Source organism: Phaethon aethereus, assembly GCF_964289735.1.
Source record: "Phaethon aethereus genome assembly, chromosome: 17".
Taxonomy (NCBI): domain Eukaryota; kingdom Metazoa; phylum Chordata; class Aves; order Phaethontiformes; family Phaethontidae; genus Phaethon; species Phaethon aethereus.
Window position 1 is genome coordinate 2,557,122 of NC_138593.1, and position 14,236 is coordinate 2,571,357.

A 14,236-nucleotide genomic window follows, 5' to 3' on the forward strand; every position below is an offset into this window, starting at 1 on the left:
GCCCGCAGACGGCAGACCACATCTCCCAGTATGCACAGTGCCCTAAGCTGGGCGCTGTCAGGGCGGTCTGCGGCCAGTGCATGCTGGGAGTTGTGGTCCTCCGTCTCCATAACTGAGGCAAGGGCCCGCCCACTCGGCGCTTCCCGCGGCGAGCGGCGGCTCCTGCCCTTTGCCCCCTCGGCAGCTTCCCCCTTCCCCCAAGCCCCTCCCATCCTGCTGCAGCTTAAGATGGCGGCTGAGGTGGACTTCGGGGACCGCGAGCTCTTCGAGCAGCTCGAGGAAGAGGACGGGCCGCCGCTACCGCCTCGCCTCGGCTTCGAGCAGGAGCGGGAGGAGAGGCCCGAGAAAGCCCTGGAGGAGCTGTATGCGCGGCTGCGGGACCGTGAGGAGACGGTGCGGCGGCTCCGGACGGAGAATATCCTGACGAGAGAAGGCAGGGCCTGCTGCGGGGCGGGGGAAAGCAGGGCGCCGCTCCTGCCGCCGGTTCCCTTCCGGGCCAGCCTTGGCGCCTGGTCTCCCAGGGCGGGCGGCTGCCTCCGGCTTAGGGGGCTCTGGCTTTTCCCGCCGCCCGGGGACCTCCGTGAGGTGGGGCCCTGTGCCTTTGGGGGGAAGGCCCTGTCGGTCTCCGCCTTGCCGCCGGGGCCCTGGCGCGTCCTGAAGGACGATGAGACTTGAGCTTGGTGGGGAGGGGGCAGCCTCCCCCCGGGGGCTCCCCTCCTTGTGCCGCTGCGAGCCCGCGTCTCGGTGTGGTGGCTGGTTTATCCTGCCTTCTGCTTCCGTCACTTAAGAGGAAGTTTTCTCTGAAACCTTTTATCCTCAGAGCGTCCGGGTCCGTGCTAGCTTCCCTTCAGTTAGCAAAGGAGGTAGCTAAGTTCTTCAGTGCTGGGACTACTGTTAAAACACTTGACGCTGGACCCCCTCTTTCTGGCTTTCTAGGAGAAAAACCCAGCTGTACGTTCACTTCGAAAATCCATTTTTAACATATATAGAAATAATTTTAAACAGTTAAATTGTGACTGGTTCCCTAAAAGGTTTTTGGGTTCAATACCCCAGCAGAGTGAAATCTGAAATACTTTTTTAATAGCTTATTTTCTTTTCACAAGTATGTGTGTCTTACTGTTGACTTTTTTTGGTGATGGTTTTAGGTATTTTTAAAATGAAATCCTGTAAATCTGGCGGTTCAACCATAGTGCATGTAATGAATTATGCTGTTCGGATTGTCACAGCTAGTCCTCTTTTCTATCTGTGGATGTGGAGGTTTTTTGTTTGGGTTTTTTTTTTTATTTTGCTGTGTTTCTTCAGCAACAGGTCGATTTGTAACTAATCCTCTGCAGTGAAAAGGAAAGTCTAAAACATTTGTTATTCTGTGGAATTCTTGTTAGGTGTTTTCTTATTTGTTTTGATTCTTTAACTAGTTAAGGTATAGGTTTGTGTCTTCTGAAGAAAGTAATGTTCCTTAACAGTAAATTAACATCAGGAACTTAAAAGGAAGCTGAATATTCTGACTCGGCCTAGGTATGTTAATGCTGACTTAAAATAATTTGTATGACCTATATATGTTTGAAATAAGGGTTTATCTGAGAGAATAGCTGCCTGAGCTGCCACATCTTTTAGAAACCTTGCTTCTATGTCCCTGTCCCTGCTTGCATGTTGGGTTTCTAAAATGCCGTTATCATTCTTGAAAAGTCTTTTAGAATTGAATATCAAGAACTTAGTTTGTATTGCTGTAACTTTATTTGTGTTTATCTGTTTATGAAACTTATGTGGCCTTTAGGGAAACAATTTTTTGTGAAGTTCAGCAGTGAGAACAAGTACATTAAAAGGGTTGAATAAATAAGAGATCTTATAAGATTTTATAACAGTTTACAGTAGTTAGAAGAAAATTTCTGTAGTTTGGTGTTCTCTCTTATTTTCTTCCCATATCACACCAGACAACCTGCTTTACTTGAAAGAGGATGATTTCTGTTTAAGTGAATAGGAACTTCTTAAAAGGACAGAACTTGTATTGACCAATCCTTCCCCTCTCTGTGGACTACAGACTCTTTGCTGTGATAAAAACATATGGGGAATATTTACACTAAAGCTAGTACAGTAACTGTTGTCTGTGTGTCTGTTCTGTTCTTCTAGTGGAATTTCAGTGGACAACTCCAAATTTGATGGACCTTTATTACAGATTTTATTTATGAACAATGTAATTTCTAAGTAAGTACTTTCCAAGAAAAAGCAATCCTGACTGAAAACAGACTTATTTTGTTGTTTGGATATGTTAGTTGTTTGCCCAAAGTATGGATATATGTTTTATTCAATAGCATAAGCTTGTTAAGCTTGAAGGAGAGAAAGGGTAATGAGCAATATGTCAGGAGGTCTGTTACTTTCTTTAGCAGTATCTGTTTTTATTATGAAATGAAGTGTGACTTCCAGGAACTTGGAGTCTGGATAGCAGTTTGAGTTTCATGAGTGTTGTGAGTAAATAAATTTTCCCTGCCTCTGAGTTGATTTTTTGCCACATTAATATAAGGGTGCTCTCTAATAATAGATTGCATTCCTGTTGGTGGGGGTTCGGAGGAGCACAGGAGAGAAATTGACTGCCCCTTTTCTAAGTTCTTAAGAGGTAGTAAATTATAAGTGCTTAAAAAGAAAGATGTCTAGCATATGTTTCAGTCTTGCTCATGTCTTTGTCTCTGTATACCTCTTTATTCTGTTACAGGCAGTATCATCAAGAAATTGAAGATTTTGTTTTTAATTTAGTTCAGAAATATGAAGAGCAGAAGAGAGGTGAACAAGAAAAAACGCACTTCAATGTTAAGCCGCAGGTACTTTAAACCTCAATGTGTTATTAGGTGCTCCTGTTCTTGTATCCGTACAGTGGGAATATTGAAATACTACACTACTAAATAGCCGAATTCTAGATGTTTTTTCCTGCTTAATTGCAAATCAGGTAACTGTATCAAACAAATGTTGTATAACTATTTTTTCCAAAATAAAGAACCAGGGCAAAGAAAATATCCTTTCTGCCCATGAAAATGCTTCTTTAAAATTGTTCCTAGTGAAAGTAATAAGTTGGTTTAAATTCTTGAAAAAAGACTGTAAGGTACAAACTTAATGTATCCTCTTCTGACAGTATTTGGCCCAACTTTGAGTATATCTAAGAGCATAGAAGTACAACAGAACCTGGAAATTTCCACTTTCTTCTCTTAGTTTAGAATTTTGAGTTTGACTTAGCATTCAATTTGAATAAAAGGGTGAAATGACACATATCTCTTAGCTTTTGAGATAAGAATACTAAGATGTTCTTACGCAGCATATTTCTCATCAGAGAAAACACTGGAAATTACCTGTGTCATACTTTTGACTGCAGAAAGCGTTATAACTAATGTAGAAATCTCTATCCTACTGTTTAACTAATCTTTAATGAAAGAATAGAAGCTTTAGAATAGAACAATAGAGTACTTTAGGAATTTATGAGCTCTTCTTTTTACTGTTATTTTAAATTAATTATTTGCATTTGTGCTTTTCATTACAGCCCTCCAGTGTTCTTTTGGAAGAGGACTGTAAAACGGCAAGCTCGAATTCTGTTAAAAAGATTAAAGAAGCTTTTAGTGTAAGTTTTTGACTATATACTCTTCAATGGTAGGTCTGACTCTTCATTCTATGTATTCAATATACACTGCCTTTAAAATACGATCTTGTTAAATTTAATTTATCAGTGTAATAGCAGTTAAGTTCAGCATGTTTTGGCCACATCAATGGGGAAAATACTTGGACAGGTGTGGGTGTGTAGTATTGGTAAATTCTTACAGAGTGGGGAAAAAAAAACCTGGAAGTATTTCAAAGTGTAAATTTATACAAATGCTACCGATCTGCCCTAAATACTGACACATTTCTGACAATTTTCTGACTTTTTTTCTACAGGTTGTAGGAAGTGTTCTGTATTTTACCAATTTTTGTCTTGATAAACTGGGACAGCCTATATTAAATGAGAATCCACAGCTGACAGAAGGATGGGAAATACCTAAGTATCCTGTTTACTAAAACAAGGGATTTTTTCAGTTTGTCAAATCCAAAGAATGCCAGTTGGTAAATTGAACTCAAATTTTGTTCAGTAGATTGTACATTTCTATCAAAACTATAGCAGTCACAGAATCAAAGATGAAAATTTTTAATGAGTAATTAATCGGTTTTTTTACTCAAAACATACACATATTTTGATATGATTGGCTCACTGATTTTTAGAAGGCTTATGCTTGGGAAGAGTGAATGCCTTATCCCCGTAAATAACATCTTGTGACTTTAGGAATTTCCTGGGCCAGTCTTTAATCAAGTTTGGAATAACAGCTCATTCCAGATATGAATAAGCATTGTCCCTCTATAAAATCTGTTATTTGGGAGAAGAAAAGGGCTTGGCAAACTCAAATATGCTCTACAGTGATTTTTTTCCAAATGTGGGAGCCAGTGCGAATTAATAAAATTTAGTTATGGAATGCTCTTAACCTGCATCCATTTTAAAGTTGGTTCTTTGCTGTTTCTAAAAGCCAGTATTTGAAAGGTGTGATTGAGAGAAATACTGAAAAAAGTGGTTTTTAATATTGTAATCCTCCATGACAAAAAGAAACTGGACAAGAAATTTCTCCAGTTTTCTCACTTAATTTCATCTCCAGTTTTCCAGTATTGCTGTGCCGCAGAAAGAGTCAGGACAGGAACCAGTGACACGGTTCATTTCTGCAATATCTGGTTATCAAGCTTGTAATAAATGTCATTTCCTAGTGTTAAAAAAAATCTCACTTATCTGAACAAAAATTGCAAATTTATAAGCCTGCTAACTGGGATTTTCTTGTGCCTGCCTTTGACTGTGTGTACACTGTGCTGTAATTTTATGTTTGGAAAGCTGTCTCTGTTACAGTGCATTAAGTCAATCGATTGTCCAAATTATATTTGTACTATTTCTCAACTTCTAGGTGAAGGAAGTAGATGCCTAACAGGGGAATTTCTCTTACAATGCAAAGTTAAGTGCGGCTAAACTTTCATGTCTGCCAGCTTAGCTTTGATATTGTTCTTTAAATGTACTTCCTGCGTCTTTCTTCAGAGCTCCCATAGATGACATTAAGCCTAAAATAGCACTACTGAGTGAAATGGTATATCGGGTACCGTGCTTCTAAATGACTGAAGTACTGCACTCAATTAACAGTTCAGTTCAACTAGTATCTGGCATCTCCTTTTCTTTTTAAAAGCAACTACTGGATTCTGGAAACTGCTGTGCTTCTGAACTCTGCTGAACCTGTTAGTCTTTACCATGCCAGTTCGCTTGCGGCCCTCTTGTCTTCTCATACATTTTTAGACAGATGGGCAGAGCAGCTGACGCATTGCAGTCCAGAAGCAAACACAAGTAGTATGATATGACCTGTCTCCACCTACTTGAGAAGTGAGTTGTATTTTTTGAAACTCTATCAAAATATGTTACTAATAAGATTGCTGTGAAGCGTATCAGAATTGTTAATTTGAAACTTCTGCCTATAGACAAGAGGATTGTAGTTTTAGCAAGTGCTGATAAAGAACAAAATTGATAATTGGATAGAAATTGTGTAGGAGGAAACAATGTAAGCCCATCTTAGCAAATAGTTTATAGTAGATGCAATTTTGTAGTTTATACCGTGGACTTCATATCAAGGACCCATCTGTAACTTAATCCAGAAGAGTCAGTATTCTATTCAAAGCACTACTAGGTTTTCACTGATGTTGTAAACAAGATTGAAATTTTGCTTCATCCAGTAGCAGTTCCTTATTGAAATCTAAAGATATCAGCAAGTTTTCAGCCAGATTCTCTCCCTAGATGGACAAGAAATACAAGTAAAACCCAAAAGGTTTGTATTACTCTTAAATATAAAGTTTTGAGCTGAAAAGTTCAGATGTACACTGTGATTATTCCCCAGTATACTAAACCCTTGAACAAACTTGAGCAATGAGTTTAAATTAAGTAAACCAGTGCTGAGGTTCACAGTCAGTGGGTCTCTTGTTCATTGACGTTTTTTAGGAATGGCCCAAAATCAACATGTAAAAACTTTCTGAAGTTTATGTTCAGTTCTGCTGCTGCTCGCCTTTTCAGTGATTGCTTTGTCATCCATGTACTAGTGTACTATTATCATTCTTACTGTTTTGTGGAACAACTCCTGTCTGACGTATTTTACAGGCTTTTAAGACAGACTGATCTTAGAGTTGATTGTATAGTTTTTATGGGAGGTAAGAAGTAAAGCAAATAGAGTTTCCAGCTGACAGCTTGTGTGGTCTTCATAGCATCTAAAGTCACTGATTTCAGATGTAATGACAACCAGGCAAGCTTTTAGTGGGGATTTCAAAGGTGGAGAGGCATGCTGAGTTAAACTGTGGTTTGATTAGAAATAGTACCGTCTGAATGGAAAGCAGATGTAAGGGTTGTGCTCATGATACGGGATGGTGATAAAATACTTGGATCACCGCAGAAGCTTTCTATTTGAATACTATGTCAAGATGAAGTAGATGATGTGCTTCACTTTTTCTAATTAGAGGCTTCAAGAGGTTGGAGTGTGTGCATGTGTGTGTGTTACCCTGGGCACTCATCCTTGTGTCACCCTTTTGTCTCCACTCCTGGTTTCCATCCTAATTTGGTAAAAATGAATGTTCAGAAAATAAATTGTTCTCTAAAATCTTGTAAGAGATTGGGGTTTTCCCCCCTGTAATGTTGAAAATGTTTGCCATGAATGTTTGGTATGAATTTACAAGGAAAATTAAGCTTGAAGCCAGCTGCAGTTTCACTGAAGCTTTTCAGTGCACGATTTTACAGTGTGCATAACTTGTTCAAACTGTGGACCAGGATTTTCTAAAGCAGTAGTCATGCTCTCCTACTTGTTTCTATTAGTAACTGATTCTCAGTATTGTAACAAGGATCAGACCTCTAATGATACAAGCATTAAAAGAGAAATAGAGGTATTAATGTACTATAGGCATATTAAATTGAGGGGTTCCTTATCTGTACTCTAGAGTTAAAAGTATTAAGATCTTCACTTTCCTTCCTCTGGATATAGCATAAGCTTTAGCATGTAGGTTTTGGTTTCGTTTATTGGCATTATCTTGGAAAATTTTTACATATTTGATCAGAAGGCGAAATCCTTCAGTGAATACTCTTCTCTCTGCAGCGTGATATAAGGAAAAGCTTTTCCACTTCTAGGACAGTAAACTACTGGCTCAAGTTGCCTAGAGAGGTTATGCAGTCTCCATCCTGAGAGATTTTAAAGACCCAACTGAATAAAGCCCTGAGCAACCTGGTCTGATATCTCACAGCTGATGCAGCTTTGATTAAGGGTCTGGATTAGAGATCTCCTGAGATCCAGCCTGAATTATTCTATGACTATTCTATTTCCTCTTAAAGGAATAGATCTCTATTATATGGGATATAAAAGCTCCATTTCTGCCTGGAAGTACCACTTTTACACTGTAATTTTAGTTCTTTCTTTTTCTTTCCACTGCACATGCTGTCATGTATTCTCTTCCCCTTCCCCCCCAATGCTGTGTCTGTGTGTTTTCTCATTTCTTGTGTTCTCCTTAGACTGTGAAATAAACAGTATTCTGTTCCTCTATTTCAAAGACTGACATTAAGCAGTCAATTTAAGAGAAGCAGAAGAGAGCATATGAAATCAGCAAGCAATGGTTCCATTTTTTTCTTTCTGAGTCTAAAGCTAAAAATCTAATAAGATTTAAAATAATTCAGTGCATTTAACGTTGCAGAATTATTTTCAGGCTTAATTTCTTGTGCATTTTTTAAGCAGGCCAAAACCGCATTGTTTCAATTGTGGTTCTGAAGACCATCAAATGAAAGACTGTCCAAAGGTAAAGTCTACATCAGTATTCAAAAGACTGCTGCTACTCTCCAATAAATGTTTCAGTGTAACTGCACCACTTACAAAAATAATAGATTCATCAGGGTCAGGATGTACAAATGGTTATTCATCTCTGTTGATTAGATTATACTTATTAAATTGACACATAAATTTTAACATACTAAATCAGAACATAAATTAACTTTGTACCATAATGTTTTGAATGTCTCCTTTAATTTATGGAGGGACATTTTTCAGTTTGAAAAGTCTTAAGCTGCTGTTTAGAGCTCCACTAGATCCAATGCAAATAGTCGTGGGTTTTCGCTACGTAGTTTTCATTACAACTGTAGTTGTATCAGATGGCTGTATCATAAACGATTAAGCATGCTGAGGGCAAGGAGTACCAGCTTTTGTTGGGTGAAGGAGTGCATAAATTGTAAATTGTCCAAATCTAAACTTCCTACTTGTATTATCTTTAAGCCACGAAATGCAGCTCGTATAAGTGAGAAGAGAAAGGAGTTTATGGAAGCTTGTGGTGAAGCGAGCAATCAGAATTTTCAGCAGCGTTACCATGCAGAAGAAGTAGAAGAGAGGTTTGGAAAATTTAAACCGGGAATAATTAGGTATCTCTTTTCCTTCCATTAGCTGTTGCACTACATTTCTGGAATACCTTTTCTGCCTTTGGAGTGCCAGACATCACTTTCCAGAGTTCTATAAGTCCATGTGCTATTCTTAACTATGGGTGTATTACGCTCAAATTTGTTTGCTAAATACAACTTTGTTGAATAAATTGCACAGATATTTTTCAAATGAAAACTTCTTGCTAGCTTAATAGTCTTACCCTTTCCCATGGCACTTTCCCTAATGTAGGGAGACAAATTTTACTTTTTACTCAAATTGCAAATACCTTATGTCCCTAATAAACTAAAACTGCATACAAGATTCTGAAAATGTTGAGCTTTGAGTGTCCCTTACTTTTTTTCTCTACTCAAAATGTTTTAAAAAATCATAATATGGCTGTAGCAGTCTCCAAAGAAATCACTAGTATACTTAGTGTTGTATTAAGTTCCACCCTCCTTATCATGATAGCTACAGTTAAGGCCAGTATCAAGTTGAGTAAGTTGTTCTCAGCGTAGAGTTAATTCTCATAAAATGTTTAGGCATGTGTACACTTGTAGCGAGAAATGAAAGCGTTAAATTGTATCTTTAACATCAGAGCTGGTTTTGATCTAAAATTGTTTTATCTGGGATTGTCAGGCAACATAATTTGAGGTAAAACTAAGTTACTTTAGCTTGATAGTTTAAAATTCAGCAAAATGTTAGTAACTTCCTTTTGTCAAAACTCAATTATGGATTTTACTGGAGGACTTTTTGTTTTCTGTTTGTTTTCTTAACTTAGTGGGGAACTTCAAGATGCGCTTGGTGTCACAGATAAGAGTCTTCCTCCATTTATATATCGCATGCGTCAGCTGGGTTATCCTCCAGGTTGGCTCAAGGAGGCTGAAATGGAGCACTCGGGACTTGCGCTTTATGATGGGAAAGGTAAGGAATGTGCTGTGGGAATGCGGTTTTCCGTATGCAGGCTATTTACTGGCTTCACCCTCTTCAGGAGACAATAAAGTACGTAGCTTGTAAACTTTCATCTTCCTCATGGAAGAGTGAGAAAGTTGTAAATCAAGTTTTCTTCTCTAAAGTCATGTACTCCTCTTGCATTGTCACATCATAGCTAGATGAAACAACTTTTATAATGATTGGATTGCATAGATGAAGAGTCTTTGTCAGTGTGATTTCACTTTAATCAACCCTTGCTATTAGAACATGGAGGACTTGCAAATAGCCTATTGTCAAATTCCCTCTTCCTTTTTTTAATAAGCCTCTCTTTTTCTGTTTTATGAAAGAAACTGTAATACTTTCTAAAGTTCAGTAACTTACACAATAAAGAGTAAGAAGACCACCAGCAAGCAAAGAATACATTTCTTGAAATTCAACTTACCAAGTAATTTACCAGCTTTTTACTAATGACCAACATTTGTGCTGCATCTCAGAGAACAGTCTTGATGCCAAATTCTGAGGCTAGTCATGGTGCACAGAAAGTAGCAGTATTATGAATACCCAGTGAGGTTTCTGGGGAAGCTTCATGAATGTATCTGATAGATTTGGTCACTGTTAGTGCCTTTGTGGATTACAAAGCCTTCTATCAATACTTACATTCGAAAACCTAAAATCCTGTTCTCAAATCTTGTGGATTTTCAGTAACCTTAATTAGGATCAATAATAATTATTTTTCATTATAGATGATGGTGGAACAGAAGATGAAGGATCTCATCAACCAAAACGCATCACTTATGATGTCTCTAAGTTGATAAACTATCCAGGCTTTAATATATCCACTCCAAGTGGCATCCCAGATGTAAGTGGCTGTCTTCTGCCTTCTAAACAACATGCTGAGTAACACTAATTGCTTTTATCTAATTTTAATGTTTTGTATTCTGCATCTGGCAATTTTCTTTCAACAGGCTCTTATTTTTAAGCCCTGGATTGGGGCTGGGGGCTGTTGAAGTAATTGGCATGACATCCATCTATCTGATACCTGTCACAGCTCTTGTGGGTAGTGTCTGACAGTGTGGTGTATGGTGATTATTTCCATTATGAGACCAACAGGAGCCTGGAAGGATTCAATTTTTTTTATTTTTTTAACACAAAACTTGACACACAAATGCCTGCTTCTTCCATACATCTGAATTTTCTGAATGTTCTTGGAATATGAAAATTACTGTGGATGTTACCATAAATACAATTTCAACTATAGAAAACTACATCAGACCACTGCGCAATCTCTGGGAAGCTTGTAACAGCTAAACAAAACAAGTCGTATCTGAAGACCCATGTAGTGGGTGCCGTCTTAAGCATAAAGCGCACAAGTAATCTCCTGTAGCTGCTGCTGCTGAACTTTTATTTTCAGAAGCATGTTAACCTGCTGTTAGTAGTGAACTTCATCACTGGTGTTAATGCCTATGCATTAAAAAGAAGTACTTGTACATTTTCTTTTGCAGCTTTACATTTGCCCATTTAGTGGCTTCCAAATACGTTTTTTTATTCAGTATTCTTAACCAAAGTTCTGTCCTCAAGTTTTTTTCAGTTTTCGCTAAAAATTAACTGTTTTTCAAAGTAAGCCTTTTTTGTCTGAACAGTTAGTTCAAGGGGAAGTTCATAGTTGTGTTACTAATGTTGAAGAGTAGTTGCTATGAAATGGTTAACGACATTTTGTAAAAGTGATGATTTTTTTTTTTATTATTCTTACTACCCAGTCATAGTGCATTGTATCAGTTGTTTGTATTCACAGGTGAGAGTACTTTGGTTTGCCATAAGTTGTTACCCAAGATCTGTTTGCTCTGATAAATGAGGCTTTTGATGAGAACTTGAATTCATCTTGGCTTGTTAAATCTCTGTGTTTCTCTGTCACGTTATTAGGCAACCATATGCAATGTTAGTTCTCTCTTTCTTTTTTGCTGTAGGAGTGGCAGATATTTGGTTCCATCCCCATGCAGCCATCTCAGCAGAAGGATGTTTTTGCCAACTACCTTTCTAATTTTCATGCGGTGAATATATCTCATTGTCATTTAAAAAAAAAAAAATTGTCTTACAGTTAATGTAGCCAATGATCTCTTGTTTATCCCCTTGTGAAAAAAAGAAGATATAAACTTTCTCATTGACACTACTAGGTGTGAAATGCTGATGCTTGGCTTATCTGTTCTAACAAAAAGGAGCTTAATTTGTAGAACAAATTCCATTATTTCAATTAATATAAGCAGATCCCAATTGTGCAATATTTGATAAGTTGTGAAGAAAGGTTGCAATAAACTTTTACAGCCTGAAAATGGTCTTCGTTGCAGACCTCCCGAATAACTGAAAAGCTTACTTGCCATAGTCATGATTTAAAGTATTAGTATTATGATGATGATGACTTGAGAAAACACATGGTAGCCCTGTCCTGTATCATTCTTGGGTCTTCTCTAATGTGACTCTAGCCTAGTGTTATCTACTGCAGAATACTTCCAGTTAAGGATGGAAGATATATGCTGTGCTCTCAGTCCCAAAGTATAATATTATATGGAATTAAATGGTAAATTCTAAGCCTGCCAGAAAGGGACGTGCAATACTTGCATTGTGATCGTTTCATAAGATCTAGGTGTCCAGGTGTAAACTTGGTGGTAATCCTGTGTTGGGAATGAAGACTGTCTTTTCTTTTGCTGCTTAAACTTAAACAAGACTAGAGTTCTGTTCAGTTCCATTAAATATCTCAAACTTATTGAAGTCTAGTTTACTCACTGGGTCACCAAACGATTGTATAGTTACGAAATCGCTTTAAGTATGTTCTTACAGCTGGAAATGTTACCTTGTACAATTTAATACTAATTTATTTTGTTTTCCTGGATAATTTCTCTTCAGCCAAGTCCCAAATCTAGCAATAAAAGGGCTGCATCTCAGTCAAGCGCTCATCATTCAAAACGACCAAGAGAAGACATTTTCGAGGTACCAGCAGCTGACATGGACCTAGATTCTGGTATAGTTATTCTGCAGTTTTTTTTCCTAGTTTCAATTTTTATTTTCAAAATAACTTGCTCTGAATTGAAATGTCAGTGTTTGTAAAGAGAAACTAATGTATTAGTATTCATTATGGTGGTAATTAATGTAACTGCTAACATATGCTAGCAGTGTCCTATTACAGTTGCATTTGGGCCTCTCTACAATAAGCATTCTCTGTTGCTGTGACTGTCACGTCTTTCAGTACCAGGCAGGAGGTTTCAAGTGTGCTCAGAGCAATTGGAATGTTAGGCTACAAATTCTGATCTCTTTACTTCAGGTGTGGCCTAAAGAAACTTCTGTTTTGAAGACCTCCAAATCCTTAAATATTTGGATGAAATAACGTAGGATGTTACAAGCTCACAAATTCTTAAAAATGAGGAGGAGGACTTATAGTGTTGTTTAAAATACTGGAATAGCTGGAGAAACTTCTGGCTTTCCTTTTGGATTTCCTATGAGGAAATCCTTCAGTGTGTCTCAGTGTGGAATAAGTTTGTTCTCAATACGTTCAAGAGTATTTTATCTTCCTTTTTTGTTTGTTTGAATGGCTAGTAGAGTTAAAATCCCCAAAACCATAGTTTCAGTGGATATTAAAACCTTCAAAAAGTTTATCTTAGCTGAAAACGAAGGATAAGGAGATACAAGTCTTCTAGTTAATCAGAGCATTGGCACTTCAAATCTTTTCCTAGTCAGATTTCAGATTCTAATAGATGTCTTTCAATCTGCTTCTAGATCTGGAATTGTCACAAAGATCTCAAACTCATAACAGTTTTCAGTTCCAACCTCCACTGCCACCTGGACGTCCATCGATGTCAACTCCTCCTCCTTTACCACGAGGAACACCGCCACTAAATCATACATCAGCTCAACCTTCGACACCCACCCGCCCTCCTCTTCCTAGGACTACTCCACCATTGAATCCTTCCGGTGATGTTCCTCAGCCAAAAATAGTGGACTCGATCATGGATGAGGATACTCTGACTTTGGAAGAGCTAGAGGAACAGCAGCGATTAATCTGGGCAGCACTAGAGCAGGCAGAAAGCACAAACAGTGACTCTGATATTCCTGTTGATACACCTTTAACTGGAAATTCTGTTACATCATCACCATCTAGGAACGAAGTAGATCTCATTGCAGAAGTAAGATCATCTGATAAGGTGATTACAGTGGAAACTAGGTTTTCTGACATCAGTGAACAGATACCAGAAAATGAACATTCTATAACTAGTCCTAATCCAGGAGATAGTTTACTTACCTTAAAGGAAAATCCTGATAATACAGATTCTGAAGGCTTGCTGGATGGCACCATGCCTGCTCCCAGCCATGAGGTTAACGATGGAGAAAATACAGGTGGTAATAAAGTGGTCAGAAGCATTGAATCATCTGCAAAAAACTCCAGTCTTGTTCCTGATATGAGCAAGTTTGCTGCAGGCATAACACCATTTGAATTTGAAAATATGGCAGAATCAACAGGTGTTTATCTACGAATAAGAAGCGTTTTAAAAAATTCCCCAAGAAACCAGCAAAAGAAAAAGATTTCATCTTAACTGGTCGTCTTTTGTTTCATTATGTCCAAATCCCTGCTTCCTTCTCTCTCCTCCTCCAATTTTACAAACTGACAACCTTCCTCGTCCTTTTGTGGGAAGGAGAAAATCTTGACAAATACAGCTCTGCCCCGTTCTTCCTTGGAACTCAAGTCAGCGCAGGGCTTCTGTATTGACCAGGACCACCAATGCAGCCAGAAAACACAGAATAATTTTCCCAAACTGCATCCTTCCACTAAGGAATAACAGGACTACTGATTT

The 14,236-nt window shown here is 38.1% G+C and overlaps 1 protein-coding gene across 1 annotated transcript; it reads left to right on the plus strand.

Moving 5' to 3' along the window:
• Nucleotides 1–228: 228 nt before the first annotated feature.
• Nucleotides 229–13,978, plus strand: ZCCHC8 (zinc finger CCHC-type containing 8; the record flags this gene model as incomplete). Its single annotated transcript, XM_082007519.1, has 14 exons — nt 229–438; nt 1,478–1,515; nt 2,128–2,202; nt 2,708–2,813; nt 3,524–3,601; nt 3,913–4,016; nt 5,793–5,858; nt 7,797–7,857; nt 8,328–8,470; nt 9,247–9,389; nt 10,142–10,257; nt 11,363–11,446; nt 12,297–12,411; nt 13,164–13,978. 14 exons carry the CDS (start codon nt 229–231, stop codon nt 13,976–13,978), a joined length of 2,154 nt encoding a protein of 717 aa, XP_081863645.1.
• Between the last annotated feature and the right edge of the window lie 258 nt (nt 13,979–14,236).